The 26,588-nt window shown below is 41.1% G+C and overlaps 1 protein-coding gene and 1 long non-coding RNA gene across 4 annotated transcripts in view; one reads left to right on the top strand and one right to left on the bottom strand.

Annotated features, from left to right (window-relative positions):
* Window positions 1–289: 289 nt before the first annotated feature.
* LOC139038249 (uncharacterized) overlaps window positions 290–26,588 on the bottom strand; it is a 32,438-nt gene continuing 6,139 nt past the window's right edge. The window contains exons 2-5 of one of the 3 annotated variants that reach the window (XR_011491196.1): window positions 18,037–19,794; window positions 17,441–17,542; window positions 3,888–4,040; window positions 290–3,063 (exon numbers count right to left, since the gene is read on the bottom strand). This is a non-coding gene — a long non-coding RNA (uncharacterized lncRNA). Of the gene's footprint in view, window positions 3,064–3,887; window positions 4,041–12,971; window positions 15,727–17,440; window positions 17,543–18,036; window positions 19,795–26,588 lie in introns of those variants that run through there. The other 2 variants (XR_011491195.1, XR_011491197.1) reach the window with 2 other exon arrangements.
* NLRC4 (NLR family CARD domain containing 4) overlaps window positions 14,938–26,588 on the top strand; it is a 33,318-nt gene continuing 21,667 nt past the window's right edge. The window contains exons 1-3 of the mRNA XM_070476593.1: window positions 14,938–15,024; window positions 16,889–17,149; window positions 18,051–20,045. Coding sequence (XP_070332694.1) covers window position 15,024; window positions 16,889–17,149; window positions 18,051–20,045 — 2,257 coding nt within the window. The 5' untranslated portion in view covers window positions 14,938–15,023. The remainder of the gene's footprint in view (window positions 15,025–16,888; window positions 17,150–18,050; window positions 20,046–26,588) is intronic.

The raw sequence follows: 26,588 nt of genomic DNA, 5'->3' as shown, positions 1-26,588 counted from the left end.
TAAGCCTTGGCCCAGCTGTCTTCTGTACACTCTTGCTTCAATTTTTAAGTCAGCTGTAGTGGAAAAGTAATTGCAAATTGTTTATGGGACACTGATCAAATGTATTTACCTGGATGTCCTGCTTCCCATACCTTTACCACTCTAACTCCCAGAATCATAAGTTAGATAGAGATCAGAACTAACTCAACTTCCCACATAAAGCAAATGCCAACCTCCTAGAGAACTGAAGCCAATCAATTGCTAAGACAGTACTTTACATGACAAGTACAACAGAACCCACTTCAGAGAGTTTAAGCAAAAAAGGAATTTATTGACGAGATCAGAAAACTAACAGAATCTTTAGGAAGGTGCAGAGAACCAGGACTGGAAGGCTGTGTGGGCAAGAACAGGTAATTTCAGTGCTGGGTCACTTGGAAACCCTACTGTCTCTCCCTCTGGACTCAGGCTCTGCAAGACAGAGGTGGAGCAACTGTGCCACTGCTCTCACCAGGTGGATGCCTCTCTGCTGTTTCACCAGGATGGCTTTCAAACTGTAACCCCTTGGCGCTCCAATTGTAGTCTTATGTTGGCTTCCAATCAGCAGACCCCTGAGGGTATGTGTGTACGCACTAACTTCAAGGAACGCTGTGAACAAGGATTTCTGCAGACATTTGGACACAGTGTGGGAAGGTGAGGGTGGGATGATTTGAGAGGATAGCATTGAAACATATACATTACTGTATGTAAAAGAGATAGCCAGTGGGAGTTTGATGTATGACTCAAGGAACCCAAAGCCGGTGCTCCGCAACAACCTAGAGGGGTGGGAAGGCGAGGGAGGTGGGAAGGGGGTTTAAGCGGGAGGGGACATATGTACACCTAATGTCAATTCATACTGATCTATGGCCAAAACCATCACAATATTGTAATTATCCTCTAATTAAAATAAATAAATTTTCAAGGACTTCCCTGGTGGTCCAGTGTTTGGGAGTCTGCCTGCCAATGCAGGAGTCATGAGTTCAATCCCTGGTCCGGGAAATCCCATATGCCACAGAGCAACTAAGCCTGTGTGCCACAACTACTGGTCTCACGTTCTAGAGCCCATGTTCCACAATAAGAGAAGCCCCTGAAATAAGAGGCCCCCGCTCACTGCAACTAGAGAAGACCCGCATGGAGCAGCGAAGACCCAGTACAGCCATAAATAAATAAATACACAAAATAAGTAGAATATTCAAAAAAAGAAAAAACTATTTAAGAAATAATTTTTTTTTTTTTTTTTTTTAGAAAAAAGAGTTTCTAGCTTCTGCTTTGTGAAAAGTGAATGTCGCTCAATTGTGTCTGACTCTTTGTGGCCCCATAGACTATACAGTCCATGGAATTCTCCAGGTCAGAACACTGGACTGGGTAGCCTTTCCCTCCACCATGGGATCTTCCCTTATCCAGGGATTGAACCTAGGTCTCCTGCATTGAAGGCAGATTTTTTACCAGCTGAGCCACCAGGGAAGGATTTAGGAATACGGATTTCATAATTTGGGAAACTCTTCAATTATTGGAAGGGTATTTTAAAATTCAAGGAGAGTAAAAGGTAATCACCAATTACCCTAAAGAAGTACATTACCCTAAAGAAGTATCTTTGGGCTTCTTGGCATTTTAAATGAGATTCTGATTCCTTGTAAACAGCATTTATTTGTCATAAATATCTGAGACCTGCTCCCTCTTCCCTAGGCCACGCCCCTGTGGGCATCTGAACACAGCTATCATACCTCCTTAAGGTATTTTTTCCTTTTTGCCAAATATCTCCAGCTATTTCAAATGTTAATTTTAGGAGAGGATTTCAGTTACCTTGAAAATCAACAATCTGTCCTCCCACATTTAGTTTCTCTCACTAAAGCCTTTCTTATATTAGTGCATCTGAATTATTAGGCCAGTTGTAAGGAGAAAGGATGGGGAATTATAGATTTTTAAAAAGTAGTGTATGTGTATATATAAAACAGAGAATAATAGACACAATATACCCCTACTTCCTAAAGGAGTTAGTCAAGAAGTTTTGACTCTCCTTTTTCAGGCATACTAGGAAGTTGCCAACGTAGAAGGAAATGGCAACCCACTCCAGTACTCTTGCCTGGAGAATCCCAGGGACAGTGGAGCCTGGTGGGCTGCTGTCTATGGGGTCGCACAGGGTCGGACACGACTGAGTGAGCACAGCAGAGCATGCATCCTAAATGTATTGAAAACACCTGACTGCAAATCTGTTTGCAAAGGACAGTGACGAGGCCACATGGAGTATGTGCTTGAATGAGGGTGGATATCATGTTGCTCATTTTACCATGATAAACCACAGCATTAGTCTCCTGTGGCTGCTATAACAAAATACCACATGCTGGGGGGCTCAAAACAACAGAAATTTACTCTCTCACACTCTGGAGGCCAGATGTCAAAAATCGGCATCACTGGGCTGATACCAAGTTGTCAGCAGGACCACACTCCCTCCAGAGGCTTTAGAGGAAAATCCATTTTTTTGCCTCCTCTAGCTTCAGGTGGCTGCCAGCATTCCTTGACTCACAGCCGGTCCAATTGCTGTCTCCATGGTCACATTGTCTTTTCCTTTTCTGTCTGAGTCTCCTTCTCCCTCTCTTTTATGTGGACACTTTTTTCATTGCATTTAGTGCTTACCCAGATAATCCAGAGTTATCCTCCCATCTCAAGAGCTTTAACCATATCTACAAAGATACATTTACAGATCCCAGGGATTAAGACTTGATACATTAATATTTGGATGGCCCACTACAATCACATTTCCACATTCCCTCTTTCTATCCTGTTTTACATCATTTGTTATTATAAAAGTAATAGGTGTTTGTTAAAGAAAATCAGAATATATGGATAAACAAAAGAAGAAAATTTTAAATTATCCCCAAGAGATAAGTACTGTTAATATTGTTGGTGCCTATCTTTATAGTTTTTCTCTGTGAACATACATTTCCATATAGATTTCATTAACAGTTCAAAAATCCAGGCTGATAGCACGGTCCGTGGTCTCACTTCAGAGAAACCCTTCTCACAAGTTGGGATGCACTGCTGTTAATACTGTAGAAAACCAAGAATGTTGAATTTATTTAGGGTAAAACTTCAATATCTCTCTATATCAGATAAGTTAGAAAGCTCTTTTTGAAATAAGTTTTGTAACATAAAAAGTTCCTGATTGTGCCAAGGTAGGGGAAAGAGTATGAAAGAACGGCATTCTAAAGACAAGTGCTGGGGAAAATGTCTCCATTCTTGAGGCCTGGTGCAAACCTGCTTCCTGGAACTTGTGGTTACAAGCTCTTGATGTGTATGTACAAGTGGGAGCCAGTGGCTCTTCAAAGTCAGGAGGATGCCCTGAATACTATCATGGAATGGATCAACAGTGGTGGTCCATTTGCTCTGTGTTAATCTTGCTCAGGACTCTGGTGACTAACAGAATGCATTTGCTAAAGTCTCCTGGAATCCAAGGGCTTCTCAGGTGGCGCTGGTGGCAAAGAAGCCACCTGCCAGTGCAAGAGACATAAGAGACACGGGTTCCATCCCTGGGTCGGGAAAATCCCCTGGAGCAGGGCACAGTAACCCACTCCAGTATTCTTGCCTGGGGAACCCTATGGATAGAGGAGCCTGGCAGGCTGCAGTCCATGGGGTCACACAGAGTTGGACATGACTGAAGCGACTTAGCACACATGCAGTCTGGGACCCGAGGTCTAGATGATAAGGATGACTTGACTGCAGTAGCAATAAACTTTAACTAACCAAACCTGCTCATTTCATTTCTCTTGCTTTCTGTCTTGGCTAATAATAAAAATTAATATACATTAAATGTTCAAAACACGTTGTTTTCATTTTAAGCTATAGAATAATAAACTAACAGCAACAGAACTCACGTTTTGTGAATAAACAGGGGTAAAAATGAGTAATTCCTTTCCTGATGTGAATTTCCAGCTTTGCATCTTTTAAGCTCATTTCACTTGTACTTAACACTCATCTTCTCTTTTTGAACTGGAAGTTCATACTGTGTCCAAACCATTCTTTCTGTGCTTTGAAGAAAAAGAGGAACTTGTCAATGTTTGCCCTTCTCTTACAATCCCCTTCCGGGAATGGAGAGACTTCAGACCTACAAGAACACTGGATTTTGCTATGAAACAGAAAGCAAATGAAAAGAAATTTTATTTTCATTTTTAGCCCATGATGAGAAACTTTCATTTTAAAAGTGTCTTTTGATCCATCAAGAAGAGGGCAACCGGGTTGCTCAGCCAGGTACTGTGGGGTCAGAGAATGGGGTATTAAGTGGGTTTTGGAACCAAATATTGACATTTGGATTTACATTCATTTAAAGTTTGTTTCTGCTGAGTATGAAGCCTTAAGTCTAAAGAGGGCAGTGTTGCATGGCTGGTTGGATTTGCCAGCAGGGAGACTTTAGGGGTCATGAGTCTGGTCTGCTGGGGTTTCGTCCAGTTTTTCAAAACTGAGGTTTAAACTAAAGTTAAGTCAGAGGGGTGCATCTGTGTTTACTGTGAGACAAAGTGAGGGGAAGGACTTTGAAAATGCTCTGGGGCTTTATAGATACGAAACCTACTCTCATTCATGAGACTTCTGCTAGAGTTGCAGAAGTTCAGAGCTGAAAAGGCGTGGGGGCACTGCTCAGTCCATCCACTCTCCTCACTTAGGAGAAAGCTGCTATCTAGACAGAGAAGTGAAGGATGCTTAGAGGACCCCTGTTATCGATAGGGTCTTTACGGACTTTATCTCAGTTAATCCTTATGACCCTGGAGGAGAGAGGGGGAAAATGCAGAGAGAGGTCAAGTGACTTGCTGCAGATTATGCAATAATTGTCTAAAGAATTGTCTAAAGATGGGATAGAACCCCATTTCTTGTCACGGTTCTCTTAACAGTTCAGCGACTTTCTATAATACTACTTGTGTTAGCCTGCTCTGGCTACCATAACAAAATACCACAGACTGGGTGACTTAAACAACAGAAAGTTATTTTCTCACAATCCTGGAGGCCAGAAGTCCAAGGTAGACAGAATGTTGGCAGGTCTGGCTTCTAAGGCTGCTCTCTTAACTTGCAGACGGCTGCCTTCTCCCTGTGTCCTCCCACGATCTCTCCTTGGGGCATGCATCTCTCAGGTCTCTCTTTGTGTGTCCAAATCTACTCTTCTTATAAGGACACCAGGAAGATTAGAGCTTCAACAAATGGATTTCAGGGGGGTGGGGTGAACACAATTAAGCCTGTAACATTAACAGTAATAATAATCTGTGAGATTGCTGGAGTTTATTGGAGATCTCAGTACATTCTAGACTAGAGCCTTTTTACTGGAAAGGGAGACAGATAATACCCGCTGATCATCTCTGTCCCAACTGCTTTCCTGCTTAATCTTATTTATCTCTTTATGACGGTGCTGGGTCTCCGTTGCTGCGTGGGCTTTTCTCTAACTGCGGTGAGTGGGGGCTACTCTCCGGTTGCGGTACACTGGCTTCTCATTGCGACGGCTTCTCTTGTAGAGCACAGGCTCTAGGGCTCTCAGGCTTCAGTGGATGAAGCACGTGGGCTCAGTAGTTGTGGCTCCTGGGATCTGGAGCACAAGGCTCAATAGTTATGGCTTAGTTGCTCTACGGCATGTGGAATCTTCCTGGAACAGCGATCTAACCCATGTCTCCTGTATTAGCAGGCAGATTTCAATTCACTGTACCATCAGGCAAGTCCTAACAGCTTTTTTTCTAATTTTATCTATAAACTATAGAATGCTGCATAGACATGAGTTTTATGGGTCCTGAGGAAATTCAGTTCTCTAAGGAACTCATGTAACCATTCTGAAGAAAATACCTATTTTTAGAATTAGTCTAAATAATATTTTCCAAAGCACAAATATAGGAAAAGGACATCTTCTATGTAATTCAATTATTCTCTGACATTTTGCTTCAGGGTGAGGGCTGGGGGTGTTCAGAGCCACAGCCAGGGTCCAGGGGAGCCACCTGGTCAGTCTTATTCTTAATGCCAGTGGGTAACAGATTGGATGACCTGAGCTTTGGACTACAGGCAGTTTATTCTTCAGAAAAATAAGTAACAGGTCAACAGTCTCTGACTAGGTTTTCTGATCTAGTCACAGACTTCTCTGTGGGTAGGAAGACTCTCCAGTATCCAAACTGAGTATGAATTTTTAACATGTTCAAAATCAGCTGAGATTCCTGCCTGATGATCCATGTAAAGTTTTAATCACTTTTGCAGATAAAGTGAATGGATGGCTAACTTTGGGTCTAGTTTATTCTGTTTATATGTGAATATAAAAAACTTCTTGGCTCTTTCCTCTATCTTCTCCCTCTTTTTTCTGTTCTCACTTAAACTCTGACCAATTCAACGGAGGTCTGACCCACGCTTTCTTCCAAGGGGCATGTAGGAAGGGAAGGAAGGAACTATAGCAGCTGTTATCCTTTCTGTGTACCAGTCACTATACCTTGATTGAGGATTCCCAGCCTGTCGGTGCTAGAGCTGGAATTTACCTCAATCCAGGCATCAAAATACAAATTAGGCCCTTGCTCACAGTCAGGAGTTGTCCCAATCCTTTTCTCAGGCTCTTTCCCCCATAGTTCTCACCTTGTGCAGTTTCCTCGGCCTAGACATAGCCTTTCCCTTTTACAGCCTCATAACTTTGATTTCCTTTAAGAACAATTCCAAACTTACCCCCTCCAAGCATATTTAAAATCCCTCCATGGAAGCCCTACTGACCTTCAAAATTTCAGTTCAGTTCAGTTTAGTCGCTCTGTCGTATCCGACTCTTTGCGACCCCATGAATCGCAGCACGCCAGGCCGCCCTGTCTATCACCAACGCTTGGAGTTTACTCAAACCCATGTCCATCGAGTCGGTGATGCCATCCAACCATCTCATCCTCTGTCGTCCCCTTCTCCTCCTGCCCCCAATCTCTCCCAGCATCGGGGGCTTTTCCGGTGAGTCAACTCTTCACATGAGGTGGCCAAAATACTGGAGTTTCAGCTTCAGCATCACTCCTTCCAATGAACACCCAGGACTGATCTCCTTTAGAATGGACTGGTTGGATCTCCTTGCAGTCCAAGGGACTCTCAAGAGTCTTCTCCAGCACCACAGTTCAAACGCATCAATTTTTTGGCGCTCAGCTTTCTTTATAGTCCACTCTCACATCCATACATGACCACTGGAAAAACCATAGCCTTGACCAGATGTACCTTTGTTGGCAAAGTAATGTCTCTGCTTTTTAATATACTATCTAGGTTGGTCATCACTTTCCTTCCAAGGAGTAAGCATCTTTTAATTTCATGGCTGCAATCACCATCTGCAGTGATTTTGGAACCCAAACAAATAAAGTCTGACACTGTTTCCACTGTCTCCCCATCTATTTCCCATGAAGTGATGCTACTGGATGCCATGATCTTAGTTTTCTGAATGTTGAGCTTTAAGCCAACTTTTTCACTTTCCTCTTTCACTTTCATCAAGAGGCTTTTTAGTTCACCTTCACTTTCTGCCATAGGGTGGTGTCATCTGCATATCTGAGGTTATTATATTTCTCCTGGCAATCTTGATTGCAGCTTGTGCTTTTTCCAGCCCAGTGTTTCTCATGATATACTCTGCATATAAATTAATAAGGACCGTGACAATATACAGCCTTGACGTACTCTTTTCCCGATTTGGAACCAGTCTGTTGTCTCATGTCCAGTTCTAACTGTTGCTTCCTGACCTTCATATAGGTTTCTCAAGAGGCAGGTCAGGTGGTCTGGTATTCCCATCTCTTTCAGAATTTTCAACAGTTTATTGTGATCCACACAGTTGAAGGCTTTGGCATAGTCAAAAAAGCAGAAATAGATGTTTTTCTGGAACTCTCTTGCTTTTTCGATGATCCAGCGTATATTGGCAATTTCATTTCTGGTTCCTCTGCCTTTTCTAAAGCCAGCTTGACATCTGGAAGTTCTCGGTTCATGTATTGCTGAAGCTTGGCTTGGAGAATTTTGAGCATTACTTTACTAGCATGTGAGATAAGTGCAATTGTGCAGTAGTTTGAACATTCTTTGGCATTGCCTTTCTTTGGGATTGGAATGAAAACTGAACTTTTCCAGTCCTGTGGCCACTGCTGAGTTTTCCACATTTGCTGGCATATTGAATGTAGCACTTTCACAGCATCATCTTTTAGGATTTGAAATAGCTCAACTGGAATTCCATCACATCCACTAGCTTTGTTCATAGTGATGCTTTCTAAGGCCCACTTGACTTCACATTCCAGGATGTCTGAGTGATCACACCATTGTGATTATCTGGGTCATGAAGATCTTTTTTGTACAGTTCTTCCGTGTATTCTTGCCACCTCTTCTTAATATCTTCTGCTTCTATTAGGTCCACACCATTTCTGTCCTTTATCGAACCCATCTTTCCGTGAAATCTCTAATTCCGTGAAATCCTTGATATCTCTAATTTTCTTGAAGAGATCTCTAGTCTTTCCCATTCTGTTGTTTCCCTCTATTTCTTTGCATTGGTCACTGAGGAAGGCTTTCTTATCTATCCTGGTTATTCTTTGGAACTCTGCATTCAAGTGGGAATATCTTTCCTTTTCTCCTTTGCTTTTCACTTCTTTTCACAGCTATTTGTAAGGCCTACTCATACAACCATTTTGCCTTTTTGCATTTCTTTTCCATGGGGATGGTCTTGATCCCTGTCTCCTGTACAATGTCACCAACCTCCATCCATAGTTCATCAGGCTCTCTATCAGATCTAGTCCCTTAAATCTATTTCTCACTTCCACTGTATAGTCATAAGGGATTTGATTGAGGTCATACCTGAATGGTCTAGTGGTTTTCCCCACTTTCTTCAGTTTAAGTCTGAATTTGGCAATAAGGAGTTCATGATCTGAGCCACAGTCAGCTCCTGGTCTTGTTTTTGCTGACTGTATAGTGCTTCTCCATCTTTGGCTGCAAAGAATATAATCAATCTGATTTCGGTGTTGACCATCTGGTGACGTCCATGTGTAGAGTCTTCTCTTGTGTTGCTGGAAGAGGGTGTTTGCTATGACCAGTGCATTCTCTTGGCAAAACTCTATTAGCCTTTGCCCTGCTTCATTCTGTACTCGAAGGCCAAATTTGCCTGTTACTCCAGGTGTTGCTTAACTTCCTACTTTTGCATTCCAGTCCCCTATAATGAAAAGGACATCTTTTGGGTGTTAGTTCTAGAAGGTCTTGTAGGTCTTCATAGAACCACTGTTCAACTTTACCTTCTTCAGCATTACTGGTCAGGGCTTTGACTTGGATTACTGTGATATTGAATGGTTTGCCTTGGAAATGCCTTGTCATTTTTGAGATGCATCGCAGTAGTGCATTTAGGACTCTTTTGTTGACTATGAGGGCTACTCCATTTCTTCTAAGGGATTCTTGCCCACAGTAGTAGATATAATGGTCATCTGAGTTAAATTTGCCCATTCCAGTCCATCTTAGTTTGCTGATTCCTAAAATTTCGACATTCACACTTGACATCTCCTCTTAGAACACTTCCAATTTCCCTTGATTCATGGACCTAACATTCCAGGTGCCTATGCAATATTGCTCTTTACACTATTGGACCTTGCTTCCCTCACCAGTCACATCCACAGCTGGGATGTTGTGTTTTCTTTGGCTCCATCCCTTCATTCTTTCTGGAGTTAGTTCTCCTCTGATCTCCAGCAGCATATTGGACACCTACCGACCTGGGGAGTTCATCTCTCAGTGTCCTATCTTTTTGCCTTTTCATACTGTTCATGGGGTTCTCAAGGCAAGAATACTGAAGTGGCTTGCCATTCCCTTCTCCAGTGGACCATGTTTTGTCAGAGCTCTCCACCATAACCCATCCATCTGGTCATGGCCCTACTCGGCATGGTTCATAGTTTCCTTGAGTTAGACAAGGCTGTGGTCCATGTGATTAGATTGGTTAGTTTTCTGTGATTGTGGTTTTCAATCTGTCTGCCTGCCCTCAGTTGATATCATGACCTGGTAATGAGTTCAGCAGTTGGAAAAATTGTCCTCAAGGACTCTGTTTCATCCTTGTAGTTTTTCTTGCTTCTCTCATCTCTGAAAGCCTCAGATGCTTGGCACCTCACACAGATGCACTGGGGTCCAGTTCTTTGGTGTCCCATACATTAGTCATCTAAGAAGTTCCATCTTAATCTCGTTTATATGTCCAGTGATGAAAAGTTTGGCCCTAAGAGCATGACTATTTGCATCTTAGCGGGGTGTTTCTCACATATTTGACATTTAAACAAATCATTTCAGACACCTCCCTCCTTTATATAATTTAATTTTTAATAATAGTCATATGACAGGATTAATAATAGTGATGGCCAAAAGGAAACTCAGTGACAATTTTTTTTTAAATTTAATGTGGCAAAATACATGTAATATGATATTTACCATCTTAACCATTTTTAAAAAACAGACATTGGATTTTATTTTATTTGTTTACTTTTTGGCCACACCACATGGATTGTAGCGTCTTAGTTCCTGGAACCAATGCCCCAACTGTGGAAGCAGAGTCTTGACCACTGGACCGCCAGGGAACTCCCCTATCTTAACCAATTTTAAGTGTACAGTTCAGTAGCAGTTATGTATATTCACACTGTGGTAGAATCTACAGAACTTTTGCATATTGCAAAATTGAAATTGCTTCCTTTAAGCAAGAATGCCCCATTTCCACCCTTCCAACAGCTCCTGGCAGCCACCATTCTACTTCCTATTTCTGTGAATGTTTTGGCTACTCTAGACATTTCATGTAAGTTAAAGCACACAGTTTTCATCTTTTTATGACTAGTTTGTTGCAGTTAGCGTCATCTCAAATTTCAGCAATATTGTAGTTTATGACAATAGCTTCCTTCCTTTCCTTGGGACAGGATAATCTCTAAGTCCATCCATGTTGCTGCAAATGGCATAATTTCATTCTTTTTAATGTCTGAGTAATATTCCATTGTATATATGTACTACAACTTCTCCATCCATTCCTCTGTTGATGGACATTTAGTTTGCTTAAACCTAGGAATATTATTCAGCCATAAAGAAGAATGAAATGATGCCATTTGAAGCAATATGAATGGATCTAGAGATTATCAGAGTAAGTGGAATAAGTCAGACAAAGACAAATATCGTAAGATACCACCCATATGTGGAATCTAATTTTTTGAAAAGAGATACAAATGAACTTATTTACAAAACAGAAACAGACTTACAGATAATGACAACAAACTTATGGTTACCAAAAGGGAAATGTCGGGGTAGCAGGGAGGGATACACCAGGAGCTTGAGATGAACATACACACCAGAGGATCTTCCCAACCCAGGGATCAAACCCAGGTCTCCCACATTACAAGCCGATTCTTTACTGTCTGAACCACCAGGGAAGTCCCAAACATTCATGCACTACTGTATGTAAGATATATAACCAACAAGGACCTACCGCATAGCACAGGAGATTCTATTCAGTATTCTATGATAACTTGTATGAGAAAAGAATCTAAAAAAGAATGAATATGTGTATATGTATAACTGAATCACTTAGCTGCAGATCTGAAACACAACATTGAAAATAAACTATACTCCAATAAAATTATAATATTTAAAAATAAATAAATAAAATATGATTCCAGGTTTCCGGCATCAGTCCCAGTGTTCTGTGTCTTGCATAGCCCTTTCTGCCCTGAGAAACAGAAATTATATAACTTGTTTTCTACTATGCAGACTAGGGAGGATTCACAAGTCTGGTCTGGTGAGCTTTCAGGAAATAAATTTTAAGTGTTTATATAAAGTTTATTCACACTTTCTTGATCTAGAAGTTACACAGGAAACAGCCGAGAACTGAAATAAACCAGGCTCTGAAGAGAGGCAGAAGGGTTGAACTGTGACACCCTGTACCATCTACAACTTGGAAAACAGGAGGTTTGATTCTAGGACTTAGGTGATTTAGAAGCTGCATTACTATTAATGTTCGCCATCATTTCCTGTTTCTCTGTTCTGATTGCTTTTGCTATGTAATAAACTGCCCTAACTTGTCATGGTAAAAATAAAATAAAACAAAATAAAATAAATATGGGAATGCAAACAATTCTCAAAAAGAAAAAAATTGAAGAGTTTACACTACCTGATTTCAACACTTACTATAAGGATACAGTAATCAAGACAGTGTGATATTGGCATAAGAACAGACATAAACCAGTGGAACAGAATAGAGTCCAGAAATAGATTCATAAATTCAATGGGTAAAAAATATTTTCAACCAATCATGATGGAAACACTGTATATCCCTATGCGAAAAAAGTGAAACTCAACTCCTTATCTCACATCATAACCAGGAAAATTATCTCACAGTGGATCATGGGGATTCCCCTGGTGGTCTAGCAGTTAAAAGTCTGTCTGCCAGTGTAGGGGACACAGGTTCAATCCCTGGTCCAGGAAATAAAATCACACATGCTGCGGAGCACTGAAGCTCATGCACCACAACTACTGAACCCCCAAGCTCTGGAGCCCATGTGCCCCAGAAAGAGAAGTCACTGCACCAGGAAGCCCACGGATCACAACTAGAGAGCAGCAGCCACTTGTTAAAACAAGGGAACACCATGGCTAATTCATTTCAATGTATAACAAAAACTACTGTAATGATGTAAAGTAATTAGCCTCCAACTAATAAAAATAAATGGAAAAAAAAAATAAAAAAAAAAAATAAATAAAACGAGGGAACACCCAGGTGCAGTAACGAAGACCCAATGCAGCCAAAAATAAGCAGACAAACAAATAAATAGGACCTAAATAAGATCTAAACTGACAAAACCTCTAGAAGAAAATAGGTGAAAATCTTTGTAGCTCAGGATGAGAATGATTTTGTTGATAGGACACAAAAAGCATGAATCAAAGAAGAAAAAATTAGTAAGTTGGGCTTCATAAAAATAAAAATGTTTTGCTCTTCAAAAGATGCAGACGAATAAAAGGCAAACCACTGTACTAATCATATTTTTTATTTTCCATATTTTACAGAAATAGAAACATATGTCTATAAAGATACTTGTCCATGAATGTTCACAGAAGCTTCATTCATAACAGCCAAAAACTGGAAACAAACCAAATGTCTATCAACTGAACTAATAGGTAAATAGATCTTTTCCAACAGTGAAATACCGCTCAGCCATTTAAAAAGGACTGAACTATCAACACCTGCAAACAAAGAGGCAAATTTTAACAGCACAATAGTAAGTGAAAGGAGCCAGACACAAGAGTAACACTACATTTGTCCATTTACATGAACTTCTAGAACAGGCAGGGGGTTACCAGGTGGCTCAGTGGCAAAAGAATCTGCCTGCCAATGCAGGAGACTCAGGAGAAGTGGGTTCCAACCTTGGGTTGGGAAGGTCCCCTGGAGGAGGAAATGGCCACCCATCCTAGTATTCTTGCCTGGAAAATCTGACAGACAGAGAATATCAGTGGGCTACAGCCCACAGGGTCACAAAAAATTTGACACAACTGAGCACACATGTTGCCCTAATGGTCAAGCAAGCGATGAGAATGAAGACAGAATACGAAATCTGGAGTAATGGGCCAAGGGACCTGCAGCCTCTATTGGACTGAGGTGTAGAGTCCACTCTGAGTCCAGATTTTACTCCTAATTGCAGATTACAAGACTTTTCTTAGATCTTATCTTTCTCAAGACACTACACTGACATAGCCCAGATCTCCTTGTTTTTCCCCCAGGCCTTTCCCTTCTGGGCTAGTCTTGGGAACACTTGGCAAGTGTGTAGGCAGCATTCATGCCTGATGCTGACCCGGTGTTCCAAGGTCCATGCTTTCATAATCCCAGTCATACTCCCTTCTGGGTCTGGTCTTGGGGTTTGTAACAAGGTGATTATTCTAAGAAAAACATGAAAGATAATCATTAACACAGTTTCTTAATATACACTGCTTTTCCAGGTGCTATTTGTGTGAAATTTCTCAAGGCTGTGAAAGTACATTATTAGGAATTCCCACTACACACACACACACACACATGTGCTAGAACAGGCAGAAGTAATTTATAGTTAAAGAAATCAGATCAATGGTTTCCTTGATGGTGACTACAAAGAGGCACAGGGAACTTTCTGCACTGATGGGAATTTTCTAAATCTTGACTGGGGAAAAATTAACTTTGGTGTATACATTTGTGAAAGTTCCTTGTATTTTATTGTGTGTGAAGTATACGTCAATGAGATTGATTTTTAAAACGAGGCCGTTTGGGGACTCCCCTGGTGATCCAGTGGTTAAGATTTTGCCTTCCAGTGCAGGGAGTGTGGGTTCAACCCCTGGTCAGGGAGCTAAGACCCCATATGCCTCATGGCCAAAGAACCAAAACATAAAACAGAAATGATGTTGTAACAAATTCAGTAAAGACTATAAAAATGGTCCACATAGGACTCTGGGAGAAGGCGAGGGTGGGATGTTTCAAGAGAACAGCATCGAAACATGTATATTATCTAGGGTGAAACAGATCACTAGCCCAGATTTGGGTGCATGAGACAAGTGCTCGGGCCGGGTGCACTGGGAAAACCCAGAGGGATCGGGTGGAGAGGGAGGTGGGAGGGGGGACAGGGATGGGGAATACATGTAAATCCATGGCTAATTCATTTCAATGTATGACAAAAACCACTGCAATGATGTAAAATAATTAGCCTCCAACTAATAAAAATAAATGGAAAAAAAATGGTCCACATTAAAAAAAGTCTTAAAAAAAATAAAATGAAGCAGTTTAATGCTTAACTGGTACAGGAAGTTCTCAAAAACTTCAGTAAATGAAAAAAACAGATGTCAAACATTATGTAATCTATGTTCTTCTTGGGGTGGAAAAAAAGGAAAGGAAAGTGACAATGGTTGCTTCCTGATAGTTTCTGTCTTGTTAGTTTTACAGAATGAGGAGCCATTTTACAGAAAGAAGAGGATAATATTGGAGTCATATTTAATTTCTCCATTTGGAAATAATACTGTCTTTTGAGATACAGAAAGCTGGGAAGTTTTTATTCAGAAAAAGTAAGTATACTAGAAATCAAATCTGCCTGATTACACAGTGTGCTTTCAAATATGGGTGGTATTGAATAGAAAAATCAATTTATGCCTTCCTTTGATCAGTTATATATGGAATTCCCATCATATATTCTTCTGTGATTTGGAGAATTCAGTTATAAATATGGTGGCCCGTGATAAATGGCAGAACCACAGATAAGCCACAAGAGTAATGGTTTTAAAACATTGGTCCCCTGCCATCACCTGCTCAGGCTTATCCTCCTGGTAAGACAGCACAGAGATCTGTCAAAATTATTGTGAAGAAACATGGTGAAGTCTAAGTGGCAACAAAGATGTAACTCTTTCCACCTTGATGACCAGGTCTAGAGTATGCTGTCCAATGTAGATAGTAGCAAGTAGCCATATGTGTCTATCTAAAATGTGAATTTAAATAAACAAAAATTAAATAAAATTTAAAATTCAGTCACACAGCCACACGAGCCACATTTCAACTGCTCAATATAGAACATGTGTATCATCTCAGAAAATGTGGTGACATTCCAGCTGAGGTTAGCAGTAGAGATCAGCGACAGAGACAAGGAGGACCTGCGATGGGACTCTGGAGGTCTGAGCGCCTGACGATGCAGTTCAGATCAGAGAAGGCTTGGGGTCTTTGGGAGCAGATATCCACTTGGATTTGTCAAGAAAGATTTGAAAAGCAGGAGCAGCCTAACCCGAGAGAAAAGTAATGCAGACAATGTCTGAGAGTATGACACCAGAGAGACATTTCTCAGAGCTGGCAGGGACTGCCTGGGAGAGTTAGATCTTGGCAAGTCAGACATGAGACAGCTTTTCCAGGGAACCTCACCATGAGAGATGAGCATTTTGCAGTGATACTCTTCAGAAAACACCAAATTTCACCGCAGATAAAATGCGCTACTACTTTGAGTGATGGCAACAGAATAATGGCTAACAATAGTAGCTAACATTTATTGAGCTATTACTTTCTATGAAATACTATACATGAATTCTCATTACAACTTCATAAGTAACTTCTCAACTCCATTGTACAGATAAGGAACCAATGGTATACTGGAGCTGGTTCTTACTGTTTTATGAGACCTGATTGCTGAATGTTTATGCTTTATGCTAGCCAGCTGACATACATTGTTAGCTTGAAATTGGCCATAGTGGAAATATTTATAATGTGCACATTGGTAGGTGCTATGGATTTGGGTCTTTACCCGCAGAGAGGCAGTGTTTTCAACAGTTAGCAGCGCAGCACTGAAGCCGGAAGAGGCTTAGCAACTTGCCAAGGCTGCCCTGCTGGCTCAGACGGTAAAGAATCTGTCTGCCAATGCAGGATACCTGGCTTTGACCCCTGAGTTGGGAAGATTCCCTGGAGAAGGAAATGACTACCCACTCCAGTATTCTTGCCTGGAGAATTCCATGGACAGAGGAGCCTGACCGGCTACAGTCCATGGGGTTGCAAAGAGTCAGACTTGACTGAGCAACTAACACTTTTACTTTCTCAAGGTTACACAGATGGTAGCAACTGGCAGATTGTATGCTAGTCTCCTTGTTTGAAATCCCAACATCTTACCCCCCCTGACCTTACGCTTGTATAGTGAGGACAAGATTACTCACTTTACTTTGTTATCAGAGAATAAAACATCTTGTTCACCAAGGACTCTGATGTTAAGAATGAGGGGCTTTACAGAGCTCTTCTTGAAGGCCTGGAATTCAAGCATTCAGCATTCCCATAATTCAAGATAGGTCCAAAGAAGGTGGTGGTGGGGGGATGAGTAACACTAATGCTCTGGCAACATGATGCTAGTATACATATTTTGTATAAATGAATAAATATGTATATTTCCCCTCACTCCCTCAGTGAATTTCATAAAGGAGAACAGTCAAGTTCTCATTCAAAGGATGGGAATGACTGTGATAAAGCAAATTTTGGACGAGCTATTTGTATGGAATGTTATGAATTACGAAGAAGTAGATGTCATTTGCTGCAAGAAGCTTGAGCAGGATGCTGCAAGAGCGGTCATTCACATGATTTTGAAGAAGGGTTCAGAAGCCTGTAACCTCTTTCTTAAATCCCTTGAAAAGTGGAACTATCCTCTGTTTCAGGAATTGCATGGACTAAGTAAGTATCAGTTTGCTTTTATATGTTCTACAAACAGAATAAACCATGAAGAAGATCCATAATCCCCATGACAGAGCCTCTGCTCTCCTCCCTTTCCATATTCCTGGGCTGTGACTTTGGTCTCATTCAGGAAAAGCTCAGACACTCTCAGGAAAAACACTCCCATTAGATTACTTGATGGTGAAGCCAAGTAAGAAACTCCAAGGTCAGGGAATAAATGATTTAGCACAGTCTGACTTCAGAATCAAACTGGATAATGAAGGTACTTAAGTAGTCAATGCAGGGACTTACCTGGCAGTTCAGTGGTTAAGACTCCACACTTCCACTGCAAGGGGCACAGGTTCGATCCCTGGTCAGGGAACTAAGATCCGTCATGCCAAGTGCCCCCCACCCCTAAAAAAGAGAAGTCGATGCAGTAGTAGTTTTCAACACTCCTCAATCTGATGAGGACCATCTTTGGACAAGTGGCCCCGTAACTACCTACTCTGATCCAAGCACCATGCTAAAGAGAGCCGGAGTGACTAAAGAAGCATGATTCTGCTTTTCATGAAATATTAATCAAGGTTAACTTTTGATTTGCTGAGCATCACCCCAGACCATCATCCTAAGCCATTTCCCCACTAGTCTCATGCACTTTCCTTATTCCAAACACTGGCTCGTCTCCTTTCCAATCAGCTGCTACAAAGTTTGGTGGTGGAAAGGAAGAAACAGAAGGGGAATGAAGGTAAAGGGTAACAGGGAAAAGCAGGAGTAAATATCTGGAACCCTTTCTGCTAGTTCAGAACTGGGGAAGGAAATTAAAGTCAGACTCTCAGCACCACCCCTCCTTCCTCCTCCTGAACACTAAGTTCTGGGGAAACACAGTACTGGGTCCTTTTTAACCTCACCTCTTCTCTAACAGGTCTTTTTCATCAGATGTCAGAAGAAGACTTAGATGATTTTGCTCAGGAATTAAAGTACTTCTATCAGAGCCCATCTTTTCTCAACTTCTATCCCCTGGGTGAAGATATTGACATCATGTTTAATTTGAAAAGCACCTTCACAGAACCGGTGCTATGGAAGAAGGACCAACACCATCACCGCCTGGAGCAGCTGACACTGAGTGGCCTGCTGGACACTCTTCAGAGCCCCTGCATCATCGAAGGGGAATCGGGCAAAGGGAAGTCCACTCTACTGCAGCGCATCGCCATGCTCTGGGCCTCTGGAGAGTGCCAGGCTCTCGCCAAGTTCAAATTAGTCTTCTTTCTTCGTCTGAGCAGGGTCCAGGGTGGACTCTTCGAAACCCTGTGTGACCAACTCCTGGATATACCTGATGTGATCAGTAAGCAGACTTTCATGGCCAGGCTGCTGAAGTTACGGCAGGGGGTTCTTTTTCTCCTTGATGGCTATAATGAATTCAAGGCCCAGAACTGCCCAGAGATTGAAGCCCTGATAAAGGAAAACCACCGCTTCAAGAATATGGTTATCGTCACCACCACCACAGAGAGCCTGAGGCACATCCGGCAGTTTGGGGCACTGATTGCCGAGGTGGGGGATATGACTGAGAGCAGTGCCCAGACTCTTATCCAGGAAGTGCTGAGAAAGGAGTTCGCTGAAGGTTTATTGCTCCAAATTCAGAAATCCAGGTGCCTGAGGAATCTGATGAAGACCCCTCTGTTTGTGGTCATCACTTGTGCAATTCAGATGGGGAAAAGTGAGTTCCACTCTCACACACAAACCACGCTGTTCTGTGCCTTCTATGATCTGCTAATAAATAAAAACAGGCATAAACGTAAAGGGCTGGCTCCAAGTGAAGTCACTCAGAGCTTGGACCACTGTGGAGACCTAGCTCTGGAGGGTGTATTCTCCCGCAGGTTTGATTTCGAACCAGATGACTTGTCCAATGTGAACGAAGATGTCCTGCTGACAACAGGACTCCTCTGTAAATACACAGCTCAACGGTTCAAGCCAAAGTATAAATTCTTTCATCAATCATTCCAGGAGTACACCGCAGGACGCAGACTCAGCAGTTTACTGACATCTGGAGAACCAGCGGAGGTGACCAAGGGGAATGGTCACCTGCAGAAAATGGTTTCCATTTCAGACATTACATCCAAGTACAGCAACCTGCTCCTATACACGTGCGGCTCATCTGCCGAAGCCACCCGAACTGTTCTGAAACACTTGTCAGCAGTGTATCAACATGGCAGTCTCCTTGGACTTTCCGTCACCAAGAGGCCTCTCTGGAGGCAGGAATCTATGCAAAATACGAAAAGCACCACTGTGCAAGAAATTCTGAAAGCCATAAACATCAATTCCTTTACTGAGTGTGGAATCAACTTATTCCATGAGAGTATATCCACATCTAGCCTGAGCAAAGAATTTGAAGGTTTCTTTCGTGGTAAAAGCTTATATATCAACTCAGAGAATATCCCTGACTACTTATTTGACTTCTTTGAAGATTTGCCTAACTGTGCAAGTGCTCTGGATTTCGTTAAACTGGACTTCTATGGGGGCGCTGTGGCTTCGTGGGACAAGACCACAGAAGACATAAGCAGGACCCAGGATCAAGAGTTCTCAGGAACCTACATTCCCAGCAGGGCTGTGTCTTTGTTCTTCAACTGGAAGCAGGAGTTCAAGACCTTGGAAGTCACACTCCGGTATTTCTGCAAGTTGAGTAAGAAAGATATCAAAAATCTGGAGAAAATATTCAGCTCAGCTAAAAGCCTCAGGCTGCACATTAAGAAATGTGTTGGAATGGCTGGAAGCCTCAGTTCAGTCCTCAGCACCTGTGAGAACATTCATTCCCTCATAGTGGAAGCCAGTCCCCTCACCCTAGAAGACGAGCAGCGTATCACATCTGTGACAAACCTGCAGACCTTGGGTGTTCATGACCTACAGATTCAACGGCCGCCAGGTATTATGAACACCAGCAGTTTAACCTATAATCCAACCTGGTTACTTACTGCAGAATTTAGCTATCATTTGTTTTGCTTGAAATTTTCCAATAGTTTCAACCGGGAGTCAGGACTTAGAAGGGAAGTGGGAGGGCTTGGGAGAGAGTTCCTTGCTGGGGGAAGGCTGTCAGGTCGGGAGGCCCTAGGGTAGATTCCCAGAACTGAAACCCTATAGTCTGACTGCATAGTTATGTGGCAGTGTATGGTGGTGTGTGAGTGTGTGTGTGTATGTAGGCATGTGTGTGCGTGTGTATGTATACAGTAGGTTAAGTTTGTTTTCTGTGAACCCTCCATCTTGTCAGCAGCTCTGTCTCCCAACACTCACTGCTTTCCTACCAAGTAGCACCTGTCCTTCTTTGAAGTCTGGGAGGAAAACCACCCATTAAATGATCACATGCAGAAGCTAGTGGCCAGTCGTGTCAGCACATACCCAGTCCCACCTCCACCCCAAGCATCATTGATTTTGAAAGAAAATTTTGGGAACAGGTTTTGCCTAACATGAAGAAATTCAAGACATCAGACACAATACATATGGGGTAAATCTTTCTGGGTTAAGGGGAGTTGTCCCCAAATTCAAAATAACACTAAAGGTGAGGGTTACTTGTGTAGACCCTTACCTGTGTAGACCAGCCACACCTGCGTAGATCCCTCCTGTTGACCAGAGCAAGGGCTGCTGAGTTCTCTGTAGTTATGGGTCAACAGGAGCCTTGCTTTATGTGACTGTAATCTGTGATTGGTTTTCATCCACAAATGGTTTTCCTTTTGGCTCTGTCTCACCTGTCACCATGTAGGGGACATTTTCTATCATCTTGAGAACCTAGAATCTTTTGTACAGATAAGCTTTGCAACCTTCTACTTAATACAAGAATCCCTTCTATAAGGTTCTGGATAGTTACTCAGACTGTTAGACTACCTTCTCTCTTAGAAGGCTTATTGTCTCCTCTTGATGGCAATTCCTTTGTGCCAATTTGGCAAACTGGTCACTTACAGGCTGAATTTGATCTACATATAATTAAAAATTTCCTTGTTAATGCTAGCCAATATTTTGTTCTTAATATTTTAAGTTTATTTTTTGAGTAATATATTCACATGGTCCAAATTATAAAATAATCTATAATGAAAAGTCTCCTTCCTTTCCCTCTCCCCTCACAATTATTCTTTTCCTTGAAGGAGCTGTCACCATTTTGAAGTTGGGAGATGTCATATGAAAATACAGGATTCTCATTTCTCTTGAAAATTACAGACTTGACAACTGCACTTGGTTTCAACTGGCTAGAGGTTCATGATCTGATCCTATGCTCTTTTGACAAGACACATAATCTCCAGTAAGACACAGAGGTCACCTATTCTACTTCTTGTAATAACATCATCTTCCTCACCCTCTTTGACATTTGAGTGTGTAATCAGCACTTATTTTTCTTACAGCTATGATCTAGTCACTACTGAAGAGCATGTAGGTTATTTTCAGGTTGGGCAATTATAAATAAAGCTACTATAAACATTATTATGCAAGTTTTTATGTAAAAATAAGCTTTCAATTCACTTGGGTAAATACCTAGTGCTGGAACTGCTGAGCCATATGACAAGTGCTTGTTTAACTTTTGAAGAAACTTCCCAGCTATTTTCCACTGTGTACCGTTTACATTTTCAATAGCAATACATGAGAATTTTAGTTGTTCTGCATTCTCACTAGCACTTAGTATTCTTCCTATTTTTCTCTTTTGTTTCATTTTATAATTAAAAAAAAAAAGGAAACAACAATACCAAGTGCTGCTGAGGATGTGGAGAAACTAGAACTCTATGCATAGTGTTATCTCATCAGAGTTGGCTGATAAAAGTTGAAAATTTTTCATGCGCTTATTTGTCAACTTAGTGAAATGTCTGTTCAAGTTTTTACTCACTCTTAATTGGGTTAATTTGTTTTCTTAGTGTTGCGTTTTAACTGGTTTTTTTTTTAATACATTCTGCATACAAGTCCTTTGTCAGATAAGTGATTTGAAAATATTTTCTCCAATCTGTAGTCTTTTTATTCTTTAAAAATGTCTTTCATAGGACAAAAGTTATTGCAGTCCACTTTTTCTCTTTGTGAATCGTGCTTTTGGTGGCATATCTAAGAACTCTTTGCATAACCCCAGGTCAACATGATTTTTTCCATATTTTCTTTTGAAGCTTTACATTTTACATTTAGATCTGTGATGCATTTTGAGTTAACATTTGTTTAAGTGTTAGGTTTAGATCAAGGTTCATTTTTCGTCCCTATGGATATCCAGTTATTCTGTTTATTGAAATGACAATTCTATCATGTTTGAATAACCTTTTAATCTTTGCCCAAATTATTTGGCTATAGTTGTATGGGTATAATTCTGAATACTATTTTCAATTGATCTTTCATGTGCCAATATCCATGCCTATTTTTTTTATCAATACTCCATTGTCTTAGTAACTTTTGCTTATAGTAAGTCATAAAATTGGGTAGTATTATTTCTTCAAATTACTTTTTCTTTTTCTAAAAAATTACAAAAAATTCCAGTTCCTTTTTTCTTCCATATAAATTTTAGAATCACTTTTTTTTTTTTTTTTTTTTTTGGCTAGGCCTCATAGCCTGTGGGATCTTGGATCTTAGTTCCTCAACCAGGGACTGAATCTGAGCCCTCGGTAGTGAAAACATAGAGTTCTAACCACTAGACCAGAAGTGAATTCCAAAGAATCACATTTATATTGTCAAAAATTCTTCCTGAGATCTTGGTTGGAATTACATTGATCTACAGACTAATTTGGGGCTCTCCACGTGGGGCAAGTGGTAAAGAACATTCCTGTCAATGCAGGAGACGTAAAGAGACACTGGTTAGATCCTTGGGTCCTTAAGATCCCCTGAAGGAGGGCATGGAACCCACTTTAGTCTTTTTACCTGGAGAATTTCATGGACAGAGGAGCTTGGAGGGCTACAATCCATAGCTTGATGAAGAGTCAGATATGACTGAAGTAACTTGGCACACACACGCATAGACTAATTTAGAGAGAACTGACATAATTTTTATGTTGACTATTTCAACCTATGACCATGGTTTCTCTTTCTATTTATTTAGATTTTTCTTAATTTTTTTTTCATTATTTTGAACTTTTCATCATGTTGATCCTGTATATGTTTTATTAGATTTATACCTTTTACATTCTTTTGGAGCTATTGTAAATGGTATTTTTAAAAATCTGGTTGCTGGAATTTCCCTGGCGGTCCAGTGACTAAGACTTCTTGCTCCCAATGCAGGGGGCCTGGGTTCAATCCCAGGTCATGGAACTAGACCCCAAGTGCCACAACTAGGAGTCTTCAGGCTGCAATGAAGATCAAGATCCCTTGTGCTGCAACTAAGACCTGGTGAAGCCAATATAAGTAAATAAATATCTTTTAAAAATCTGGTTACCAATTATTTATTGCTACTAGAGAAATTCAGTTCAGTTCAGTCACCCAGTCGTGTCCAGCTATTTACAACCCCATGGACTGCAGCACAGCAGGCTTCCCTGTCCAACACCAACACCCAAAGCTTGCTCAAACTCATGTCCATTGAGTCAGTGATGCTATCCAACCACCTCATCCTCTGTCATCCCCATCTCCTCCTACCTTCAATCTTTTCCAGCATCAGGGTCTTTTCAAATGAGTCAGCTCTTCACATTAGGTGGCCATGGTATGCAAGCTTCTGTTTCAGCATCAGTCCTTCCAATGAATATTCAGGACTGATTCCCTTTAGGTTGGACTGATTTGATCACCTTGCAGTCCAAGGGACTTTCAAGAGTCTTATCCAACACCACAGTTCAAAAGCATCAATTCTTCAGCGCTCAGCTTTCTTTATAGTCCAACTCTTACATCCATACATGACTACTGGAAAAACCAAAGCTTTCACTAGATGGACATTTGTTGGCAAAGTAATGTCTCTGCTCTTTAATATGCTGTCTAGGTTGGTCATAGCTTTTCTTCCAAGGAGCAAGCATCTTTTAATTTCATGGCTACAGTCACAATTTGCAGTGATTTTAGACCCCCCAAAAATAAAATCTGTCACTGTTTCCACATTCATTTGCCATGAAGTGATGGGACCTGATGCCATGATCATTGTTTTCTGAATGTTGAGTTTAAGCCAACTTTTTCACTCTCCTCTTTCATTAAGAGGCTCTTTAGTTCTCCACTTTCTTCCATGAGGGTGGTGTCATCTGCATATCTGAGGTTATTGATATTTCTTCTGGCATCTTGATTCCATGTGCTTCATCCAGTCCGGCATTTCGCATGATGTACTCTGCATGTAAGTTAAATAAACAGGGTGACAATATACAGCCTTGACATACTCCTTTCCCAGTTTGGAACCAGTTTGTTGTTCTATGTCCAGTTCCAACTATTGCTCCTTGACCTGCATACAGATTTCTCAGGAGGCAGATAAGGTGGTCTGCTATTCCCATCTCTTTCAGAATTTTTCAGTTTGTTGTGATTCACACAGCCAAAGTCTTAGACATAATCAATAAAGCAGAAGTAGATGTTTTTTAGGAACTCTCTTACTTTTTCAATGATCCAATGGATGTTGGCAATTTGATCTCTGCCATTCCTCTGGCTTTTCTAAATCCACTTGAACATCTGGAAGTTCACAGTTCACATTCTGCTGAAACCTGGCTTGGAGAATTTTGAGCATCACTTTGATAGCGTGTGGGATGAGTACAATTGTACAGTAGTTTGAGCATTCTTTGGCATTGCCTTTAAACTGACTATTTCCAGTCCTGTGGCCATGCTGAGTTTTCCAAATTTGCTGGCATTTTGAGTGTAGCACTTTCACAGCATTATCTTTTAGGATTTGAAATAGTTCATCTGGAATTCCATCACCTCCACTAGCTTTGTTCCTAGTGATACTTCCTAAGGCCCACTTGACTTCACATTACAGGATATGTGGCTCTAGGTAAGTGATCACACCATCATGATTATCTGGGTCGTGAAGATTTTTTTTGTACAGTTCTTCTGTGTATTCTTGCCACCTCTTCTTAATATCTTCTGCTTCTGTTAGATCCATACCATTTCTGTCCTTTATTGTTCCCATCTTTGCATGAAATGTTTCCTTGGTATCTCTAATTTTCTTGAAGATCTCTAGTCTTTCTCATTCTATTGTTTTCCTCTATTTCTTTGCATTGAAAAGAAATAGAGGCTGAGGATGGCTTTCTTATCTCTCCTTGCTACTCCTTGGAACTCTCCATTCAAGTGGGTATCACTTTCCTTTTCTCCTTTGCCTTTAGCTTCTCTTCTTTTCTCAACTATTTGTAAGGCCTCCTCAGACAACCATTTTGCCTTTTTGCATTTCTTTTTCTTGGGGATGGTCTTGATCACTGCCTCCTGTACAATGTCACCAACCTCCATCCACAGTTCTTCAGGCACTCTGTCTACCAGATCTAATCCCTTGAATCTAGTTGTCACTCCCACTGTATAATAACAGATTTGATTTAGGTCATACCTAAATGGTCTAGTGGTTTTCCCCACTTTCTTCAATGTAAGTCTGAATTTGGCAATAAGGAGTTCATGATCTGAGCCACAGTCAGCTCCAAGTTTTGTTTTTGCTTACTGTTTGGAGCTTCTCCATCTTTGGCTGCAAAGAATATAATCAATCTGATTTTGGTATTGACCATCTGGTGATGTCCATGTATAGAGTCTTCTCTTGTGTTGCTGGAAGAAGGTGTTTGCTATGACCAGTGCATTCTCTTCACAAAACTCTATTAGCCTTTGCCCTGCTTCATTCTGTACTCCAAGGCCAAATTTGCCTGTTACTCCAGGTATTTCTTGACTTCTGACTTTTGCATCCCAGTCCCCTATAATGAAAAGGACATCTTTTGGGTGTTAGTTCTAGAAGGTCTCGCAGGTCTTTAGAGAACCACTGTTCAACTTCAGCTTCTTCAGCATTACTGGTCAGGGCATAGATTTGGATCACTGTGATATTGAATGGTTTGCCTTGGGAAAAGAACAGAGATCATTCTGTCATTTTTGAGACTGCACCCAAGAACTGCATTTTAGATTCTCTTGTTGACTATGAGGGCTACTCCATTTCTTCTAAGGGATTCTTGCCCACAGTAGTAGATATAATGGTCATCTGAGTTAAATTCGCCCATCCCAGTCCATGTTATTTCACTGATTCCTAAAATGTCAATATTTACTCTTGCGATCTCCTATTGGACCACTTCCAATTTACCCTGATTCATGGACTTAACATTCTAGGTTCCTATGCAATATTGCTCTTTACAGCATTGGACTTTACTTCCATCACCAGTCACATCCACAACTGGGTGTTGTTTTTGCTTTGGCTCCATCTCTTCATTCTTTCTGGAGTTATTTCTCCACTGGTCTCCAGTAGCATATTGGTCATCTACCGACCTGGGTTCATCTTTCAGTGTCCTATCTTTTTGCCTTTTCATACTGTTCATGGGGTTCTCAAGGCAAGAGTACTGAAGTGACTTGCCATTCCCTTCTCCAGTGGACCATGTTTTGT

Source organism: Odocoileus virginianus, chromosome 2 (assembly GCF_023699985.2).
Source record: "Odocoileus virginianus isolate 20LAN1187 ecotype Illinois chromosome 2, Ovbor_1.2, whole genome shotgun sequence".
NCBI classification, from domain to species: domain Eukaryota; kingdom Metazoa; phylum Chordata; class Mammalia; order Artiodactyla; family Cervidae; genus Odocoileus; species Odocoileus virginianus.
This window is presented reverse-complemented; position numbering and strand designations above follow the sequence as displayed.